The sequence below is a fragment of the Macrobrachium rosenbergii genome, chromosome 19 (assembly GCF_040412425.1).
Source record: "Macrobrachium rosenbergii isolate ZJJX-2024 chromosome 19, ASM4041242v1, whole genome shotgun sequence".
In the NCBI taxonomy this organism is placed as follows: Eukaryota; Metazoa; Arthropoda; class Malacostraca; order Decapoda; family Palaemonidae; genus Macrobrachium; species Macrobrachium rosenbergii.
Window position 1 is genome coordinate 17,655,958 of NC_089759.1, and position 23,282 is coordinate 17,679,239.

General features: G+C 40.6%; 1 protein-coding gene across 3 annotated transcripts in view; it reads right to left on the bottom strand.

Annotated features, from left to right (window-relative positions):
• LOC136848660 (hemolymph clottable protein-like) overlaps positions 1-20,885 on the bottom strand; it is a 91,528-nt gene extending 70,643 nt beyond the window's left edge. For 2 of the 3 annotated variants that reach the window (XR_010856088.1, XM_067121094.1), the window contains exons 1-4: positions 12,068-12,278; positions 2,436-2,593; positions 1,106-1,243; positions 64-159 (exon numbers count right to left, since the gene is read on the bottom strand). Coding sequence is in view for 2 of the 3 variants with exons in the window: in XM_067121094.1 (XP_066977195.1) it covers positions 64-159; positions 1,106-1,243; positions 2,436-2,593; positions 12,068-12,152 (477 nt within the window). In the remaining variant the exon portion in view is untranslated. Of the gene's footprint in view, positions 1-63; positions 160-1,105; positions 1,244-2,435; positions 2,594-12,067; positions 12,279-20,818 lie in introns of those variants that run through there. The other variant, XM_067121095.1, reaches the window with a different exon arrangement.
• Positions 20,886-23,282: the final 2,397 nt, after the last annotated feature.

Here is a 23,282-nt window from a genome sequence, read left to right on the forward strand (position 1 = left end):
ATGAACGGAGGTACACTGCCAGCATTACTTCCCTATACGGAATTGTAGAAGCTAAGCACTTACCCAGAGAGCTCTGAAGGGGAACATGCCTACGACAGCTTTACGTATATTCGTCACCCAGGCAGGTTCATCCACTGGAACATCCATGTAGCTCTCATTCTTGAATTAAAGAAAAGAATTAACACAATAAACACTGATGTAAAAACAAGCATTCTTCAACGAAGAATTTACATAAGTTTTAATGAATTTCTCAATAATGAGCCACTCATATTTTTCACATGAGGATGCCTCGACAGGCATTTACATGTTCACAAAATGAAGAATATTAATAATTTGCTCTAATTCACTTTAAAAATATCTCCCATTACCTTCCTAACTGCAATTAGAAATTTAAGTAATTTTACTTGTCAAAAAAGTTTAGGCTACACTTATTACAGTATTACAATTCACCTTCTCGTACAACTGGATCTAATGCAATGAAGAAATATGCACGAACGCTTACTTTTCCAATAAGAAACTCACTCAAGAATTGAAAAACGCTATTTTGTTATTCTGAACACATATTCAACACTAGTTGAATATGTGCTCAAAATAACACCAGGAGTAACCTTACATTAATGCTAACTGACACTCTGATCTTCATCTAGGGGAAATATTTAGTGCCAAGAATAATATTCCTAAAAACCAAACTTGTGCTGATACAAACTCATAATGGTGCCTACAAAACATCTTTTCTTAAAGATCCTTATGCTGAACAACACCTTGAATGGCACCTGGAGAAGAATTTTCTTGAGAAATATTATATTGATTGATCTGAATATTAGAAATGAAGCCTGTAGCAACAAATTTTCTTGAAAAACCTTACCTTGCTTGGACAGACACCTCAAATGGCACCGAGAACGATTTTTTTTTTAAGGGAATATTACGGTGTATTAGACATGCACTCCAAATGGTACCTTGAACAAGTTTACTAGAGAACCTAACCTTGCCATTCAGAGACACTAAAAATGAGGCAATGATCACATCTTTCATTATGAAACCTTACCTTGCTACTTCACATAACTCCAATTGTGCTCAAAACAAGTCTTCTGTGAAGGAACCTCACCTTGCCATTTAGCAAAACTAAAAATGGATACTGCAACAAATCTTTTCCTTCTCCCAGGCTCTCGTATGCAATGGGCATTGGTCTTCGAAGGTCACAGCTGTGATCGCCATGAAAGTTTCCCACTATGATGTTATCGAACTGAAAAAACACATAAGACAGTTGAAAGGGTGGATTTTTTATTTTATCCGTAAAATCTACGAATGCTCTTTAAATGATGGTTAATTTTATGGAGGGATAACTCTCATCGTGTTGAAAAGAGCTGATAACTCCCATCGTGTTGAAAAGAGTTGTCTTTAATTCCTGGTTAACATATTAGAGCCCTTGCAAAGTTGCAAATAATCTCAATCCCTCTTTAAACATTCCTCAATCAAAGAGAAAACATTTTATTATTTGGATGAATAAATTATTGATGGTCATAAGGATCACAACTTAAAAATAATCATTCTTTAGAACCGCTTTCATCATGGCAGACTTGCCAAAGTGCATCAAAGAAGGGAGCACATTTTTTTTTACATACACGTGACAGGTTGAGGGGTCTAAAAAATGTAAGTTGCAGACTGTTCACGAGCCCCTAGGAAATTTGTGGGCCACAGCACAGGTCTGGAAATTCCATATCAACTAATACTTACTGAACATCGGAAAGATAATACCAAAAACCACCCCTTTCAAGGATTAAATCCTCCAGTTGGGACTATATATATATGGCATGTATGTATATATACATATGTACATATGTATATATATATGTAGAATCTACTGGTCACTTTTACCAGACACATATGTAATTGTAATAGCCACAATGTCCTCTTAATTTCTCGAATTCTTCGCGCGAAGAATTCGAGAAGTTAAAAGACATTAATAATATTAAACCACATGTATATATATATGTATATATGTATGTATGTATGTATGTATGTACTGTATATATATATATATATATATATATATATATATATATATATATATATATATATATATATATATATATATATATATATATATATATATATATATATATATATATATATATATATAATGTAAATATACATACATGTATAATCTTTCAAATCTTCTGGTGCACACAGGGGTCCAGATGACACTTGCTTAACATCCTCCGATTATATATATATATATATATATATATATATATATATATATATATATATATATATATATATATATATATATATATACAAACACACTAAATATATACAATTATAGAATGTGAGTTTGAGAGAGAGAGAGAGAGAGAGAGAGAGAGAGAGGGGAGGGCTAAAACCAACGCAGCTGCCCCCTTGTGAAACACCTACGAAAAAAATATAAAAAATACCTTCACTGAGAGTTTGAGGTCCATAGCCATCTGAACAGTCACATCCATTTCTATCCCAACGGCAGCGAGCTGATGTCTCTTTTCGATAATTCCCGTTGCCAGTCTTCCACTGTAGCGGTATCGGTATTCGAGACCTGGTTGCAGTGCCAGGGAAAGACCTGTGGATGAAAATAACCTGATACTGTTACTAGTCAAGAACATTACTTGCTGATAATGTTGAGTGTCTACTTTTGATTTACATTATAGCACGCAGAGCAACGATACAGTGATGTAATATATGTATATGTATATATATATATATATATATATATATATATATATATATATATATATATATATATATATACATACATATACATATATATATATATATATATATGTCTGTGTTTATTACATTCTGAAGCCATTTACGAATGTTGAAACAAATAAGGTGTTCCCTTCACTTGACACCTTGGTGATGCTCAGTTCTATAACTAATCACTTACGCCCTAGAGAGAGAGAGAGAGAGAGAGAGAGAGAGAGAGAGAGAGAGAGAGAGAGAGAGAGAGAGAGAGAGAGAGAGAGAGAGAGAGAGAGAGAGAGGTTAACCGTTAACGTATAAAAAAGATTCCTCTTTTTCATGCATTAAATGACAGGCCTTTAAATCCTCCTTCATCAACTGAGACACATTCTCACTTACGCAGTTCGTTACAGGGAATATTCCCGTTTTTAGCCGTTTTTCCGTTTATTTCCAAGGGAAAACTCATACGCTGCAACGAATTTTCCTCGGGAGAATTTCATATCTCTTCAACTGGAACTACATTTTTGGAACTTTTTACTAAATCTACATTCACCTATTTTGAGTACAAGGTCGGTTTCAGAAATGACTTCTGAGGACAGGAGTCTGTTCATCAGGGGCAAAAACAGAATAATTTCGAAAAAGTTTGGAAATGTGAAGAGGGGTCGGTTCCCAAAGGGTAGTAATCGGATAATTTTGAATCGAATTAAATAAACGGAGACCAATTACTTCACTCTGTTTGGTTTGTTTGGTTTTATGTACACCCCTCCACAGGGATGATTCCCTCTCTGGCAGGCCCTTGCACGTATTCAAAATAAGGTGCTTCTTATATTTTATAATTGTTTTTTAGTGTTTTCTCTTCAGCATCGTAGCTCTGTAAAGTCACCAAATCGGCGCCAGGATAGTGTTTCGGCGGCGCCATTAATTAAGTCTCCGCTGAGCTTGTTTTCTTTGATGACTTCCCGTTTTCTTCAAGCTCAATTAGTCACGCCTAAAACGTGCCAGGTCATGCATTTTAATCATTTTTACTTTATGGTATTTATACGAATGTCACACATTGTGTATCACATGTTTCTTCATTCACAGGCATCAAGACTGTATCTGTATTGTAGCTCTGTATGTTTTGTATTGTAATTTGTACTTCGTTCACTGCATATTATTGTTTATTGTTTCGACCTCAGGTCACAGTCAATTCCATTGTCTCTCACGGCCCGGCGTCAGTCGGCCGCAATATAAACTGCCTGGATCTGTAATAAAGTAGCAGTAACTTTTACCTGCTCGTTTCTTTGACACCTTACAGTGGTGACCCCGGAGTATCCCGGAGCCATTAGCGGACTCACCACGGCGACTCAGTCTTGGCTCCAGGATTTCTCCAAAACGCTCTTAGCGGCCTAAACACGCGCTGTAACCAGCGTTTGAGCGTGCTGACTCGTCGGCGTACCCCACCAGCGTCTTTAGCGGAACCACCACGCCGCACGAAAGTGCGTACTGACGCAGTACCCCACTCCAGTAAGGGGTCAAAGGAGCGAGCATGGACGCCGGATATCCCCTCCTTCATGCAGTTAAACGCGGACCCGCGGACTCCGAGGTTTACCTACCTCCCATCACAGCCGCGCCCGCCCCGCATCGAGGCCCTCCCCGCAACTCCCACCAGCGCCCGAACACACGACGGCGGGCAACACAATCGCGGGCGCCCTCACCGTAAAGCTGCCGCCCGTTTACGCGGGGAACCCATCGATGTGGCTGCGCAGGGTGGAGAGCCACTTCAGAATCGCGGACCTCACGGACGAAATCCTACAGGCCGACACAGTGCTCAACGCCCTTCCGGAGGACGTGTACAGAAAACTCATCTCAGTACCCGAAACACACACCCTCACATACAGCACCACAAAAAGTTCCTCCTCGAAGCTTGCTCCTGCCCATTGCCGAGCGGGCCGCCCGTGCTATCGACCTTGCCAATAATCCACGCCACGACCTCAATCCAAGAGACGCTTGGGGCATGGTCGTAGATCTCCTGTCAATACCAGTCTTGGGTGGCACAAACAAGCGGCAGGAGATAAGCTTCATACGGAAATCTACCTTCGCCAACTCCTCCCGGAAGTACGCAACCAGATCGCTCACCCCTACACCATGCCTGTCGAGGACCTCATAGAGGCGGCACAACACCTCACAGACTCCGTCAAGGCTTCACAGCGGCTAAAACCGGCCACACAGCCAGTCAGCTCCGTCCAGCCTGAAGAGGACGTAGAGCAGCCCGTCAACGCCATCGCCAACAGACGTCCACCGAACCACAGCAGCCGGAGGTCCCCGGGCTTCTGTCGCTACCACAAGTGGTTCGGAAAGGACGCCCGAAACTGCCTGCCGCCCTGCTCGTTCAACCATTCAAAAAACGGGGGTGGCGGCGGCCAGCAGGACAGGCCGCCATGGCAGCCGAAAGAACCCAGGGCCTCAAAAAAGTAGGTTTTTACGTCCGCGACACCGTCTCCGGCAGGATGATGCTGGTCGACACAGGAGCCTTTAAGTCGGTCTTCCCAGCATCCAGAGAGGACCGCAACCAGACACCAGACCCGGCCGCTTTCTGGCGGCCGCCAATGGAACCCCATCCTCTCCTACGGCACCAGGCTCCTGTCGATCTCCATCCTTGGCCAGAGTTACTCCTGGGACTTCATCGTCGCGGACGTAGGAACCCCACTCCTGGGGCCGATTTTCTGGGCGCACTTCGGCCTGCTAGTCGGCGTGGGGGCAAGCGCCTCCCTCGATACCGACTCCTGCCGGTCTCTCCCGTTAACGGCGGGACCCAGACCCACCATCAGCGCCGTCGCCCCACCAGTATGCACACCTTCTGTCGGAGTTCCCTGAGGTATTTAAGCCCGAGCCAAGTCCCAGGGCCCCAGCCAAGCACGGCATATACCACCATATAGTGACTAAAGGGCCCCGACACATGAGAAGTTCCATGAGGCTTCCCCCTCAGCGCCTTCAGGAGGCGAAAAAGCATTCGCGGAGATGGAACAGATGGGCATCTGCAGGAAAGCCTCCAGTCCATGGGCCTCCCCCTCCACATGGTGCAGAAACCGGACGGCTCCTGGAGACCCTGCGGCGACTACAGGCGGCTCAACATTGCAACGGAGCCCGACCACTACCCTCTACCCAATATGCAAGACCTCACGGCCTCCTTTCACGGGGCCAAAATATTCACTAAATTGGACCTTCTTAAATCTTATTTCCAGGTACCTGTTGCGCCAGAGGACATACCAAAGACAGCCATCATCACGCCCCGCCGGGTCCTATGTGTTCGCCTTCTCCACCTTCGGGCTGAGGAACGCCGGGGCCACCTTCCAGCGGCTCATGGACAGCATCCTGGGGACCTAAAATTTGCGTCTGCTCATCGACGACATTCTCATATTTTCCAGGTCTCACAGCGAACACCAGAGGCACATCAAAGCAGTCCTCCAGCGCCTCCAAGAAAACGGCCTCGTCGTCCGTTTTGACAAGTGTACCTTCGGCGTCAGAAAGCAGAATTCCTGGGTCACGAGGTGTCTCCGACAGGCGTCCGCCCTCTTACATCGAAAGTGGCAGCCGACCAAGTTCGACACCACCTCCATCAAGGCCGTCCAGGAGTTCCTTGGGATGGTAAACTTCTACAGGCGGTTCATCCCGGGATCGCGCACACCACGGCCCCCTGACGGAAGTCCTAAAAGGTCAACGAAGTCCCTGTCTTGGGACCCAGCCAGCAGCAGGCCTTTTCCCTGACGAAGGCCGCCCTCACCAAGGCAACCGCCTTGGCACACCAGGATCCCAAGGCTCCCCTCCAGCTGACGACAGACGCCAGTGCGTTGCCTGCGGTGCTGTTCTGGAGCAAATCATCAACGGCGCCCCAGCCCCGCCGCCTTCTTCAGCAAGAAGTTCAGTCCCGCCAGAGTCCCGCTACAGCACCTTCGACAGGAACTCTGCGCGATGTACCGCGCATGTTCGGCACTTCAAGTTCCTCCTGGAGGGACGCCCTTCACAATCTTCACAGACCACCAGCCACTGGTTCACGCCTTCACGAAAGCAGGGGGACGATGGTCTTCAGACAGCAGCGCCACCTCTCAGCCATAGCCGAATTTACCTGTTCCGTCAGGTACCTCCCCGGCAAGAAAAATCCCGTAGCCAGACGCCCCTCTCAGAGTCGGTTGAACGCAGTGCAGCTTGGTGTAGATTACCAGGACCTTGCCAGAGAACAGGCCGCTGACCCAGAAACCCCAGCATACCGCACCGCCATCACATCCCTCAAGTGGCGGGCGTGACCCTCGCCCCGGAGGCCCCAGCCTGCTCTGTGACATCAGCACAGGCCAGCCCCGCCCCTTTGGTTCCAGCCTCACGCCGCCGCCAGGTATTCGACATCATTCACGGCCTCTCACACCCCTCCGGCAGGGACCACGGCCAAACTGCTTTCAAAAAGTTCGTCTGGCACGGGTGCAAAAGGACGCCACAGCCTGGGCAAAACAGTGCCTGCAGTGCCAGACCAGTAAAGTGGGTCATCACACGCAGTCGGGGTAGGCGAGTTCCCCAGCCAGGCGCCGGCCGCCACATCCACATCGACGTCGTCGGGCCTTCCCCATCAGGCGGATCCAGATACCTCCTCACGGTGGTAGACCGTTCGACGAGGTGGCCCGAAGCCACACCCATGCAAGAAGCCACCGCCAGCGCGTGCGCTGAGGCCCTGCTCTCCAGTTGGGTTAGCGGCCGGCGCCCGGACCACATCACAACCGACAGGGCCCCGCTTTCCTCTCCGAGTTGTGGTCTGCCCTGGCTCAACTGCTGGGAACCACGCACCACACCACCACAGCGTACAACCCAGCGGCCAACGGCCTGGTTGAACGGTTCCACAGGTCCTTAAAGTCATCCCTCATGGCCCGCTGCACCGCCGAGGACTGGAAACATCAGCTGCCGTGGGTCCTCCTCAGGTTGAGGACCGCCCCAGAGCTGACGGCACCCCATCCGCAGCTGAACAAACCCTGGGGGAACCTCGTGGTGCGGGGAGCTCGTGACGGATGATCGCCATTCCCCATCTCTGCAGAGGCTCGCGACGTGGCGGCAAGTTCACCTGCAGGCGCTCATACATCGACAAAGCAACCACCTTCATGCCGCCACAGCTGTCATCCGCCACCCCGTCTTCGTCAGAGTCGACGCCGTCCGTCCACCACTAACTAAGCCCTACAGGGGACCCTTCGCGTGCTGGAGCGGAACAGCAAGCGTTCCAGCTGGCACTCCCAGGCAAGAACGACTGGGTTTCCATAGACCGGCTAAAGCCTGCCTTCCTGTCGGAGAGTCCCGGCAGCGACGCGAGCACCCTTCCGCCCAAACGCACTCCAGCACGCCCTCACCCCCGCGCGCCGCCCCAGGAAGGAAACGCCCCCAAACAGCAGCCTCACAGGCGGGAGGCCCCTCAGTTATCTTCAAAGGCCGCGGCACCCTTCAGCGTCCCAGCAGATACAGGGATTAATCAGACGCGTCCCTCGTCTTGGGAGTATTTGTAAAGTCACCAAATCGGCGCCAGGATAGTGTTTCGGTGGCGCCATTAATTAAGTCTCCGCTGAGCTTGTTTTCTTTGATGACTTCCCGTTTTCTTCAAGCTCAATTAGTCACGCCTAAAACGTGCCAGGTCACGCATTTTAATCATTTTTACTTTATGGTATTTATACGAATGTCACACATTGTGTATCACATGTTTCTTCATTCACAGGCATCAAGACTGTATCTGTATTGTAGCTCTGTATGTTTTGTATTGTAATTTGTACTCGTTCACTGCATATTATTGTTTATTGTTTCGACCTCAGGTCACAGTCAATTCCATTGTCTCTCACGGCCCGGCGTCAGTCGGCCGCAATATAAGCTGCCTGGATCTGTAATAAAGTAGCAGTAACTTTTACCTGCTCGTTTCTTTGACACCTTACAGCTCTTGCGGAATAGGAGAGTTTTTAGTTCTTTTTTAAATCTGCTCTACTCTGTACGATCTTCACTTCTGGCGGTATTTTGTTGGACAATCTTGGTGCACAGTGCACAAATGCTCTCTCGCCCGACTTACAATTTGTTCTAGGTTCAAATAGCCTATGGGCTTCGCTTACATGTCTGATTACAACATTCACTTCAGGTCTAAAAAAAATTTAAGCAGTTTCTCAAATAACGTATCGACGGAAACAAGATGCGAGAACGAAAAGAAGTGCTACTTATCATAGGAAAGTGAAAACTCTAGAGTCACGGAATACGTAGAACTTAACATCATAGGAGAGTGAAAACTCTAGAGTCACGGAATACGTAGAGGAAGTGGTTTCAAGAGTCAGTCAGTAGAGCTAACGAGTAAGCAAACCGTCTGGAAGCACTGAATTTGTCTACTTCATGAAATAATACAATTCACGTAGTTCTTATTAGGCCCATTTCATCCGCAGTCACCCAAGTAGATTGAGCAGCCTTTACGTAATGCGATATCCTATGAATCTCGTTCCGCAATTGTCCTGAAACCTTGCTCCTTAAGTGTCTACTTACAGATTGTATCATTCCATACCTGTATCGACCGATTTATAGATTTTAGGCATACATGCTAAGCACTGGGGCAACTAAGGCCATTCAGCGCTGAAACGGAAATTGACAGTGAAGTTTGAAAGGTGTAACAGGAGGAAAACCTCGAAGTTGTACTATGAATCAATTGTTAGGAGAGGGTGGACAGTAAGATGGAAGAAAGAGAATATGAACGGAGGTACAATAAAAGGAATGAAAGCAGTTGCAGCTAGGGGACGAAGGGACACTGCAAAGACCCTTACGTAATGCCTACATTGCACTGTATGAGGTGCACTGATGGCACTACCCCCGTACGGGGACCCATCCTTACCTGTAAAGCAGTATGTGTTTCAACGCACGAAGGCAGAACAGTAATCCCTTCATTTTGCTTCTCTTTTAGCTACCTTAATTAACCTTTGCATCTTAAATAATTTGAGTTTCTTTCAATTTTTATATATATAGATAGATAGAGAGAGAGAGAGAGTATAGAGAGAGAGAGAGACAAATGATTGATTATGGTTGCTAAAACTTGCGTCATAACAGAGAGAGAGAGAAGAGAGAGAGAGAGAGAGAGAGAGAGAAATGATTGATTATGGCTGCTAAAACTGGCGTCACGAGAGAGAGAGAGAGAGAGAGAGAGAGAGAGAGAGAGAGAGAGAGAGAGAGAGAGAGAGAGAGATATGATTGATTATGGCTGCTAAAACTGGCGTCAGAGAGAGAGAGAGAGAGAGAGAGATGCAAAATACCAGCAAATACAAGACTGTAGTCATCATTATAAAACACCAAAGATATGATTACCGGCATAATTAAATGTCTGTTCGTCCAGCAACAAGGTCAGGCGCACTCAATGATCTGAGAGTACAAACACAGGGTTTATCTGTCTACAAATAAACTATCCCTGCGGTTGGCAACAGATGAAAAACTGTAGAACTGGCTACAAGGAAAAACTAATAAGAGTTGAATACAGCTACAAAAATGTTAACAAGGTATTCTTACATATGGTTGCAGACGAACAAATCTGATATCACAGAAGCAATAGTTTACTCATTCATTCCATCACATGAATAAAAAACTACTGCTTCTCACACCAGGTTCCCATGGTATGCTGAAAGTTTCTAGACAGCGATTTTGGGAATGGGATGGCTAGTCCTATGCATATGCACGACATATTATCACGGAAGCTTATGCCTAGGCATTCTTTTTTGGCTACCTGTCCAAGCACTGACCAAGACCCAACAGTGGTTAACTTATTCAATGTTTTAAGATGAGAGATATATATATGTTCCTCTTGGGACACTGATATATATATATATATATATATATATATATATATATATATATATATATATATATATATATATATATATATATATATATATATATATATATAAATATATATATACACATACAGATTCCTCTTAGAACACTGAATATATACAGTATATATATATATATATATATATATATATATATATATATATATATATATGCACATTCCTCTTAGAACACTGAATATATATATACAGTATATATATATATATATATATATATATATATATATATAATTTTATATATGCATATATACATATTCTCATCTTAAAGAATGGAATAAGTTGAGCTATGCTCGGCCCTGGTAAGTATCTGAATAGGTAACATAGACTGAATGGCAGCCATAAGCCCACACATACACACACACACACATATGTATATAGACATAGACACAGATAAATGTATACATAGTATACATATAGTATGCCCAACATTAAGCATTTTCCATTGAAAGAGAATGGTTCCCGAAAAAAAGCAAGACATCGATCCCCACTACATTCACACTTTATCTTTGACTCATGAATTACCCACCTGAAAAGAGAGCTTCCACAACATAAGCAGTCCATCAGTACCGCAAAAACCTCGCTCACTACAATTACCCTTCACCTCTATCTTGTCTGCACTCTCTCATTCCTAGAGCTTGATGCCATTCCTTTGGAATTTTTCTTTCATGCTATTTGTCCAGCCCTTCTTAGACCTTCTCGTCCTTTCTCCACTAATTCTGAACTGTAAACACTTTTCAACATCCCGCCAACCTCTGTTCTTTCCACATGACCCAACCATCTCAGGACAATCATCTGTTCTCTCACCTAAGTTAATCTTGTCACAAATGATATGTATCCACATCTCTCATCCTTTCAATTCTCCTTATGCCTCTTATAGTACATAAACAATTAGTCATCTTCAAAGCTTGTTTTCGATATTTTGCAAATTCATTGATAAAGCACAACAAATTAACTATAAGTTCATCCAAAAATTTCGTTAGATCCACTACACGAAAAGACACGAAAAGCCAGTATTACAATTTCATAACCCATTAACAAACAAAATCGACGAATTATGATAATGATTTATCCCAACAAATCCTAAACTCACTCACCAAGCAAAATCGAAAAGCAAAATTACTGCTAAACTCACAAAACAAAACCTCCACCAATTACCCTACAAAAAGATTTCGTACACTTAATCACGATACGAAAACAAGAGAATAACGGGGGATTAAGGATCCTGAAAGTCTATCAACTCACGTCATAAAACAAGAAATAAATAAGCTACCGAAAAAAATCTTGCAATTTCGCTCACCACGCAAAACCAAATACGGAATCTTTTCACTGCCTTCCCAATTGATTGAGTGAATTCACTTACAAAGCAAACACGACGAAGGAACTACTTACAGAACAAAAAGACAAACATATGACCTGCCAAAGTCATATACGACGTTAAAAAATTAGCGTCCCTCCCCCTACACAAAAATTGTATACACACTTACCAACAAGTAGAGTTAGAGAAATCAACGAATTCGACATTTTCGAGGCCAGATCAATTCCCCACAGGAAGCGACCAAAGCATGTCATCGTCTCAGCTGGTGCGAAACGAACTGATTTCCGATTTCCTGCAAGATAACGAGTCTCTTCCTGAAGTCGCAGCAGAGACAGGAGTCCGAGAAGCTATACTCGTCCCGGCTGGAGTCGAGAAAGGAAATGAAGATTGGAACCCAGCGACAGTGATTCAAGGTCAATGTTTGCACTAGGGAACGCTGTGTTTAAGGATGCCATGACGTAGGAACTGCCGCCTTTCCTGTCAAAATATTGAAACGGAACTACGCTCAATGAGTGAAAAGTGTATGATCAGAAATAAAAATATATGAAAATTAATCTAGGCAAGGCATTAAATGATGCCTCAGCGAAATGCATAAGAAAGCAACGCTAATAATATACCTGTTTACACGAAGATATTTATATGTATATACACACATATATATTATGTATATATATACAGTATATACATATACATATACAGACATACACACACACACACACACACACACACACACACACACACACATATATATATATATATATATATATATATATATATATATATATATATATATATATAACTACAATTGTCTTGTTTGTGCATCTGAATGCACACTGGGAATTCCGGAGGCTTCTGGAAATTTCGAAGGTTTCTGGGAATTCCAGAGGCTTCTGGGGCTTCCATCCCCCCCTTCCTCTCCTCCTCCCTTCCTCCTCCTCACCCCTTTCCTCTTCCATCCATTTCCCCTCCCCTCCTTTACTTTTCCCTCCCCCTCCCCTCTCCCTCACCCTCCTACAGTGTCAAGATGACATGATATAAATATGGAAGTACGGAAGTGCTACTTTTTCACCTCAATAAAAAAATGAACCAACGGGTCTTTTATAGCCACATATTTCGCTTTATATCGAATTCACTATACCTTGGGAATAGCTATAACAATAAAGAGAATTATAATTAAAATGTACATCCTTTCCTGTCTGGGTACGAACCTGTGCCTTTGGTTTAAATACACTGAAGGTCGACTTGACCATTTGGCTGCCACTTGTCAATTATAATTCCCCTTGGGTGCGAGTTATTCCCAAGTTACAGGGGATTCGATATTATGTGATATTCTTGGCTTAATCAATGATAAGTCTATAACACATATGAGTATACTGATAGATACACAATATACAGTGTATATATATATGTATATGTATATATATATATATATATATATATATATATATATATATATATATATATATATATATATATATATATACATACATATACATATATATATATATCTATATACACACACACATACTAGTTAGTGGGGACGAACCGGCCCAACTTTCAGTTTCAGTCCCAAGCCCAGAGATTTTAGAAGAGTTGCGGTTAGGAAGACCACCTGCCTGTTAAACATATGCCAAAACTAATCATATTATAAAATGGCCGTTCAAGATACGAAAAATTGAACGAAGCTCATTAAAATCAGTGACCCCAAGCAGGGATGAAGCTGTAAAAAATAAGTGTGTATATATAATACATATATATATATATATATACATACATTCATACATATATATATATATATATATATATATATATATATATATATATATATATATATATATATATATATATATATATATATATAACGTTAGCTTTCTCAATGACGCAGAAGACTCTTTTAACAAATAAAGGTTTGCCACTTCTAATTTCAAGTTCAATTGGTGTTCTTGAGACAGCAATCTTTATCTATACAAGAACACAATAAAAAAAAATTAAAACATGGAACCTGCAATGCGCGAAATATCAAATTAAATTTGGGCTGTCTTCGCAGAACTGGTTTACTTTCATGTCAAGTCCCTACCGATGAGCCTTATTACGAATTTTTCCTTAGCTTTAATCTAGTCCTCTTAAGGCAGACATGTCTCATTTTAAAAAAACAAATTTCTGAGTACTAATCAAATTTTGAAACATTAATCGCACATCTTTCCATCTGATATTGAAAGATGGATCTCACATCTTTCCGTCTGACATTTCATACGGTAATACAAGTTACTATAGTCTGCCATAAAACTTTCGCGTTTTCTATATTATCCCTTGAGACAGTAACCCGGGAAAGCAAATATAAACTTTTCTTGAACTACTCTGGTACTAACTTGGTGTACTTTATCACTTATTCCAGATGACCTTTGCCCTTGTCATATTATACAAATACTTATGTGTGTGTGCATATATAATGATGTGAATACACGTTATATATGTATGTACTGTATGTGTATATATGTGTATATATATATATATATATATATATATATATATATATATATATATATATAAATTTCTGACTCACGTCAGGATCAGACCCAGGTCTCTCAGGTGGAAAGCAAGGGGCGTTATCCACTGGGCCATACAAGTCTAAAAGTTGGAACCTGAGCAACTGCACCAAAGGAATTACCTGGGCAAGCTAACTGCTTGCATACCAGCAGTTTTCCCCAACTTCCCGACTCAGCAATGACCCAATAGACAACATTTCATTCAATTATCCTTCTGAGTGAATAAGATAGAAATCATCAACACACAATCACGTGTGGAACAGAAATAAATTTCTGACTCACGTCAGGATCGAACAGGTCTCTCAGGTGGAAAGCAAGGGCGTTATCCACTGGGCCATACAAGTCTAAAAGAAGTTGGAACCTGAGAGCAACTGCAAAAAAGGAATTACCTGGGCAAGCTAACTGCCCTGCATACCAGCGAGTTTTCCCCAACTTCCCGACTCAGCAATGACCCAATAGACAACATTTCATTCGAATTATCCTTGCAAGTGAATAAGATAGAAATCATCAACACACAATCACGTGTGGAACAGAAATAAATTTCTGACTCACGTCGGGATCGAACCCAGGTCTCTCAGGTGGAAAGCAAGGGCGTTATCCACTGGAGCCATACAAGTCTAAAGAAGTTGGAACCTGAGAGCAACTGCACCCAAAAAGGAATTACCTGGGCAAGCTAACTGCTTGCATACCAGCATTTTTCCCCAACTTCCCGACTCTTAATGACCCAATAGACAACATTTCATTCGAATTATCCCTTCTGAGTGAATAAGATAGAAATCATCAACACACAATCACGTGTGGAACAGAAATAAATTTCTGACTCACGTCGGGATCGAACCCAGGTCTCTCAGGTGGAAAGCAGTTGCTCTCAGGTTCCAACTTCTTTTAGACTTGTATGGCCCAGTGGATAACGCCCTTGCTTTCCCACCTGAGAGACCTGGGTTCGATCACGTGAGTCAGAAATTTATTTCTGTTCCACACGTGATTGTGTGTTGATGATTTCTATCTTATTCACTCACAAGGGATAATTCGAATGAAATGTTGTCTATTGGTCATTGCTGAGTCGGAAAGTTGAAAACTCGCTGGTATGCAACAGTTAGCTTGCCCAGGTAATTCCTTAGGTGCAGCTGCTCTCAGGTTCCCAACTTCTTTAGACTTGTATGGCTCCAGTGATAACGCCCTTGCTTTCCACCTGAGAGACCTGGGCCCGATCCTCGGCGTGAGTCAGAAATTTATTTCTGTTCCACACGTGATTGTGTGTTGATGATTTCTATCTTATTCACTCAAAGGGGATAATTCAATGAAATGTTGTCTATTGGGTCATTGCTGAGTCGGGAAGTTGGGAAAACTTCGCTGGTATGCAAGCAGTTAGCTTGCCCAGGTAATTCCTTTAGGTGCAGTTGCTCTCAGGTTCCAACTTCTTTTAGACTTGTATGGCCCAGTGGATAACGCCCTTGCTTTCCACCTGAGGAGACCTGGGTTCGATCCCCGACGTGAGTCAGAAATTTATTTCTGTTCCCACGTGATTGTGTGTTGATGATTTCTATCTTATTCACTCACAAGGGATAATTCGAATGAAATGTTGTCTATTGGGTCATTGCTGAGTCGGGAAGTTGGGAAAACTCGCTGGTATGCAAGCAGTTAGCTTGCCCAGGTAATTCCTTGGGCAGTTGCTCTCAGGTTCCAACTTCTTTAGACTTGTATGGCCCAGTGGATAACGCCCTTGCTCTCCACCTGAGAGACCTGAGTTCGATCCCACGTGAGTCAGAAATTTATTTCTGTTCCACACGTGATTGTGTGTTGATGATTTCTATATATATATATATATATAAATATGAAAGAAATGCTGTAGATTAAATTACAGTATAGTAAAATCTAAACTTTCTCAATGATATTTTTTCTATAAATTACTGTTTCTAGTCAATCTATCGAGCTGATTACAGTGTCATTGTTGAACCTGTGATGCAAAAGAAAATTCAAGAGCAAATGTCACTTTTAAATGGCTTATATATATATATATATATATATATATATATATATATATATATATATATATATATATATATATATATATATATATATATATATATATATATATATATGTATGTATGTATATATATATATATTTATATATATGTATATATAATATATGTATAAATATATATATATATAATATATATATGTGTATATATACAGTATATATATAGCAGACATCATAACTGCTTCAAATTTCTGGCACTTGGATCTTAAGGCTTTGTAGTGACAAGCGTATCCAGAAAAGCAGAAGAATTTGAGGGGTTAAGAGGGCATTGTGACTATTACAATTACACATGTATTTGGTAAAAAGTGACCAGTAGATTCTTCACACACACACACACATATATATACATATATAGCATATAGTATATATATATATATATATATATATATATATATATATATATATATATATTATATATATATTGTATATATATATATATATATATATATATATATATATATATATATATATATATATATATATATAAGCCATTTAATAGTGACATTCGTTCTTGAATTTTCTTTGCATTACAGCTTCAATAATGATTTCTGTAATCAGCCCGAAAGATGGACTAGAAACAGTAATTTATAGAAAACCTATCATTGAGAAAGCGTTAGATTTTACTGTACCTTAATCTACGGGCATTTTCTTTCACAACTCCCCGAGTCTTACAACACATACTTGCCAATAATAACACCTTCACTGAAAACACAATCTTATTCCTAGCGTTACTCGTTCACTGTTTAATTCATTAATAAAACTACAGGAAGTCTAACAGTTTTCGTCCCCCGCCCCCACCCCCCCACCCCAAAATTTCAGTTTTATTGCAGAAACGTCTTCAGTTCTTGCTTAGTTTTACCAGAGAACCGAAAACTCAGTAGAAAACGGAAATGTTATGCTGTTTTATCCCCGTTTTACTGTTCGGCCCCGATTTCTTGACTCCCCTGCTCTTTATCTCTTTAACCCTGAATCTTATCAGCTTTTCCTACAGGTTATATAAACCAGCATGTGCCTGCATATATTCTGCAGCAGGCTTTTCCTTGGTTTAGTTTTTCTTTTGAAGCCACTGTTGTTGATTTTGGCCTATGACAATTTAATGAGCAATAAAACGCTACCAACATTTTTCTCTCTGAAATACTCGTTGAAGAAGATCTGTATATTTCAGTGTTCATAAATTTACCATTTAGGAATCAACCATCGATACCTCGCTCTGGGAAAATTATGTAAATGTCAACTGAAGACGTAAATACATATGGCGTATTATGTTTACTAAATTATCTGTCTAACTAAAGAACAGATGCCTATAATAAAAAAATAAAAAAAACTACGCTACGGAAATTAGTGTCGAAATCATTTCCTAATTTCTGAATCAAAAGGGAAAGCCCCTTAGACGCAACTCCCAGTGGCAAAATCTCTTCATATACCTCGAGAGATAGCACTGGAGGACAGAAGGAAACATGCATGAACGTCATGTATAAATTCATATACCCAAAAAATTAGTAAACTTCACTGCAAGGACTACTCCGAGCACACCCCTAAGACACTTCAGAGGAGGAAGCCGACCTACTGAAAACATGGGGCCATCCACCATCATTTCACTGGTGCCCACGACAGGCAGTGATCTTTGCAGGAGCTGAGTAAGGGTGCCAGGGTCACTCACAGAGAAAGTAACTACTGGCGACTTCTAGAAGCCGAGGATGTGAGCAATGCCACCAAGAAACTTACTTTAAACATTCAAAAAGAGCTGGATCACATCCTCCAATCCAGCAGAGGGAGCAATTACTCACAAGGCAGCTACCGGTATATGCAAACAACACGTCTCGGACCTCGGGAACGCTTCTTCTCTCAACGGATGCAAGAGGTGATAGTGAAGCCCCAATGTCGGCGTTACTCCGGACCCCTTTTTACTATATAATCATATGAATTAAGTACAATGGCTGATATATATATATATACACATACATACACACACATATTCCAAGGATTATGGCCTGAGGAGTAATAAATTGTTACAAGTATTCCGACTGCACATATGATTCTTTGAAAAAATAAAGTTTCATCTCTTCCAATTATAAGTTCAATTAATGCTGGAGAGAGAGAGAGAGAGAGAGAGAGAGAGAGAGAGAGAGAGAGAGAGAGAGAGAGAGAGAGAGAGAGAGAGAGAAACACTGTCACACTTTTCTAAGCACGATCAATGAAGTGGAAAATAAAGCGCGAAGAATAAATTACGTTTGATTTGTTTAACTAGATGGGTCTACTCTCATGTATATACTGGCTTAGCCTAATGTGAAGAATACTGACTAGCAAACAGAATTTATCATTAACTTGCACTCAAACCTCTCAATGTACGCACAAACCACTAAAAATCAAATAGTTATATGCTAATCAATATGAAATTCATTACACTTCTATTGATCAAAGAGCAATACCATAATACACTTCACTATAGTCTACCATAAAATATTAGCGTTTTCTCTGATTCTGCTTAAGAAAACGTGTATTCTGGTACTCTATACTAAAATGGTCATATTTTCGTAAATATTGTTAACTATTATGATACAGTTGCACATCGTTTTTTAATTGTTACGGAACTATTTAAATATACATTATCTACAATTTCAGACGGCTTTTGCCGATAAAGACTGGAGATACTAATTACCAAGTGTAAATTATCGAGATGTCAGAATTCACTTTTACTTAGTCTACGTAAATTTTTTCTCACGCCTGCGTCCTTCTTCGAAACCACGTTTGCCACAAAGTATTTATTTAGTGTTGAATCTCTCTGAATTTATCAGTAAAACCGCCGTAACAGCATTTATCCAAACATTATAAGGCCAATGGTAGTGAAAGCACTTTCCATCAATTTCATATTTGTTAATACCAATTTTTCACTGAAATCACTCTTGTTGATCTTGGCTTATAAACAAGAAGTTAGTCAGACAAAACTTACTGCACTGTAATAACACTGGCAAATTTAACATTTTTGGCCTTGGGCTTTGACGCTATTCTGTAATACCCTAAAATACTGTACAATTAGGGCAACTCAAATACAGCAATAAACGGAAATTATTAAGCCACAAAAACAAAATGCCTACGAGAGATTTCCTTCCACACTTCTTACAAGAGAACATTCTTTATTTCATTCCGTTCGTCCGGAAGGCTAACCTGATTTTTTTATCTTCCTTAAAAGGGGCATTTAGTTATCTGTAAACAGGCTTGACAGCGACCAGCACGAGCTACAGTCTATGTGGCCACGTGGGATATACTATGGTCTGCAATACTAACTGGATTTCAACTTGATGTGATGTATGCAAGACTCTATGAAGTGGCATTGCAAGACAGTAGAGAAGATGTAACCAAGTATATTATATATATATATATATATATATATATATATATATATATATATATATATATATATATATTATACATATACATATATACTGTATATAAAAATCATATATATATATATATATATATATATATATATATATATATATATATATAGCAAAAATAGGTATGAACTCAAAAGTCTGCATAAGGTTATTCGTAGCCATTAGAATTTTGGATCTGCAGGCCGTTTATAAAAGGTTTTGCACGTGTTATGCAGGGCATATCCATGTCCTTCCTACACGTCTATTCATGTCACTACCAATAATTAATCTCTCTTCTGTGTATAAATATATATTTACACGCAAGCACACACACACACACACATATATATATATATATATATATATATATATATATATAATAATGAGAGAGAGAGAGAGAGAGAGAGAGAGAGAGAGAGAGAGAGAGAGAGAGACTTGGATATGCTCTGTGTAACACGTGCAAAACTTTTTATAAACGGCCTGCAGAATCAAAATCCTAATGGATATACGAATAGCCTTATGCAGATATTCTAGTTCATACCTATTTTTACTATATGAAAAACATATTTGGCCCTACCTTCCATTCACAAGCTATAAAAGACACCAAAGCAGTTTCCGATCCTAGTACCATTAACAATAAAAAAAAAACCGTTGGCGTAGTACTCTGGTACTAAGCCTATTCTGGCCAAAGATTTTCGTAAAACACTGTCCCTTAACATGTAAAAAAACTCATGGTTTTCCTTTAAACTACAATTGAAAACCAAGTTTCTCACTCTCACTCAAAATATTTAAAAATGTCTCCTAAAACCGGTTTTTGCTAACTGCAACTGCATGGCAACTACATAGCAATCTAGCTAGCCTAAGTTGTCATTTCATGAACTGCTTTAACATATTTTTCAGAATATTAATACTATATCGACAACTGACCAAGAAAACAAAATTAATATGGATGCACGTACAATGTGAAAAGAAGGGAGTTTCTGCAAAAAGAGCACCACCGGTTAAGCAGCGTCATTCCACTACAATGTAAACAAAACTAATCTGAAAGCCGCCTCAGAACGATAACATACCCAAGCGCCTCTAGCGGCTCGCTGAAGAACTTTTCCGTTTGGGTGTTTCAGGTTTATGCATGTAAATGCCCACCCATTGTACCTGATTGGATTTGCAAACAACCTCATTATTATTACCTTTCGTACTGCTAAAAATCAAGTTACATGATATTTTTATGCGTAGGCTATGCATGGGAAAGAATGTAAGCAGTCTGTAATTTACACATACTGTATATGGTTGCATGCGTATGATAAACTGTAACGGCGACCCCATATAAAAATGGGAGCAAGCTGGGAAGAAGAAGAGTATGATAAACTGTAACAGTAAGGTGGGGGGGGGGGATATGGTAGAGTTAGGGTCCCTCGGAAGGAAGATAAGGTTGGGAAGGAAGTAAAAGGGGCGGGGAAAGGAAAGTATAAGGGGAAGGAAAAAAGAATGGAAAAGTCCCGTTTGTCGTTTAGTCTACAATTTAGTGCATTCGTGTATTTGGAATGTGTTTGAAAGTTATTAAGGTATAGGAAAGGTACGGCATAAGGCGAAAGTCATAGGAACCGGTCCCAATAGTGGAATCGTCCTCCCTCCCTCCCTACCCCTCTAAAGGGGGAGAGGGAAGCAGAACTCAAACCACGGTGCTGTACAGAAGTAAAGTGCTTTTAGTTAGTAGAGTTAGTTTTCGGGCTCTCTTCCCCGTATGATAACAGGGTGACCATAATATGCTAAGCTGACTCTGTAAAGACTAAATAAATCATAACACTTGAAACTTGCTCTTTTATTTATAAACCTCATTTTCCTTCCTGGTATCTTTACGACTTAACCTGACACTGTTCTTATATAATCCCTTCAACTGAAAGACTGTAAGTGGTTTGGAGCCCTACTCACTTGTATTTCATAGCAAAGACCATTTTTTTTTTCGCATTTGCAGGCGAAATGTAATTATTATAAGCAGCTCGTACGAGCAAGAGCCTGTGTTTGCACGAATGTAGTTTGATCTAATAGCAATTACAAATTATTACTTAGCGGAAGCCGAACCTGACTTTTTTTTAAAGTTTATCAATCATTAACTATAACCCTACACACACGCACACACACACACCTGCAACCACCCACCCATGCATGCACACACACGCGCATATATATATATATATATATATATATATATATATATATATATATATATATATATATATATATATATATATATATATGCACACATACACATTTTGTGACAAAAATTGCAGGTTTAGGCCCTGGTATTTGGTGGTTTGGTCCAGTCAGTTGAAACCTGAGTGAGGAGAAGCTGAAAGGTACGTCTAGCAGGGAAGGAATTTTCAATACTGCATTGCTCAGACTCGCATATCGCTTTTGGTCTACACTTCCCTGGCATCTGAAGTCTTAAAGTTCCAATTTCCCAAAATCATGTCAAGTTCCAGGAGTTAAACTATACTCGATGAATAACCAGTTTGACGTTTTTGCAGATTATTTTTTCAGAAGTGTCTTTCCTCAAAGCAAGATGTAAGATACCTTCATTAAACCTTTATCACGTGATTCATACTAACTCCTATAATTTCTTATCTTGTAGCCGTTGTGACTCCATCTTAGTCTTAACCAGCTTTAAGGATTCAATATTTTGCTGACCTTTACTTCTTCAGCACATACTTCCTGGTATGTATCTCTTAACACTCTAAATGACCATAATATCTTCAACTTACATTTCTTAACCAAGCAACAATCTTCACTATAACACTTGGTACTCATAAGTGTCTTTACCCAACAAGATACCAAATGCCATATGAACTTTTAAGCCAAAAAATGAATCTCTCTAACTTCATCTTTGTTATTCAATGAATTAATTAGCAATTAAAAAAATAAATCATCAACATGACAAAGTCGAAATTTACGACATGAATTGCAAAGGAAAAATGTCAACATTTTACCTGATTATAGTTTCACGTGTGGAGTCAAGGACTTAAGCGATTTCTGAATAGAATGGCCATAGAACACAATTTCATCCTCTGTCTGAAGCGCGAGACTGATCCTCCTGTAATACGGATCATTATTACTCATCAGTCACACTTGACACTGTATAGACACAAGAACAAGGTATATCTTTGTTTGGACGACTGCTTGGTCAACCTGATCCAGTAAAAATGCCTATATTGGCATTCAGCATGTACGCAGTAAGAAGTGATTCATGTAGCAACCTCCCATTCAGCAAAAAGCCCACATGAAATATTCCCTGAACATTAGCTGAATTACCCCCATCACATGCAGACTCGCACATCCAATCACAATGTAAGGAATGATTCATTATAAAACTGAGGCAGACAAAATCATAATTTTTACCAAATAATTTTGATCAGAGAATATCAGTAG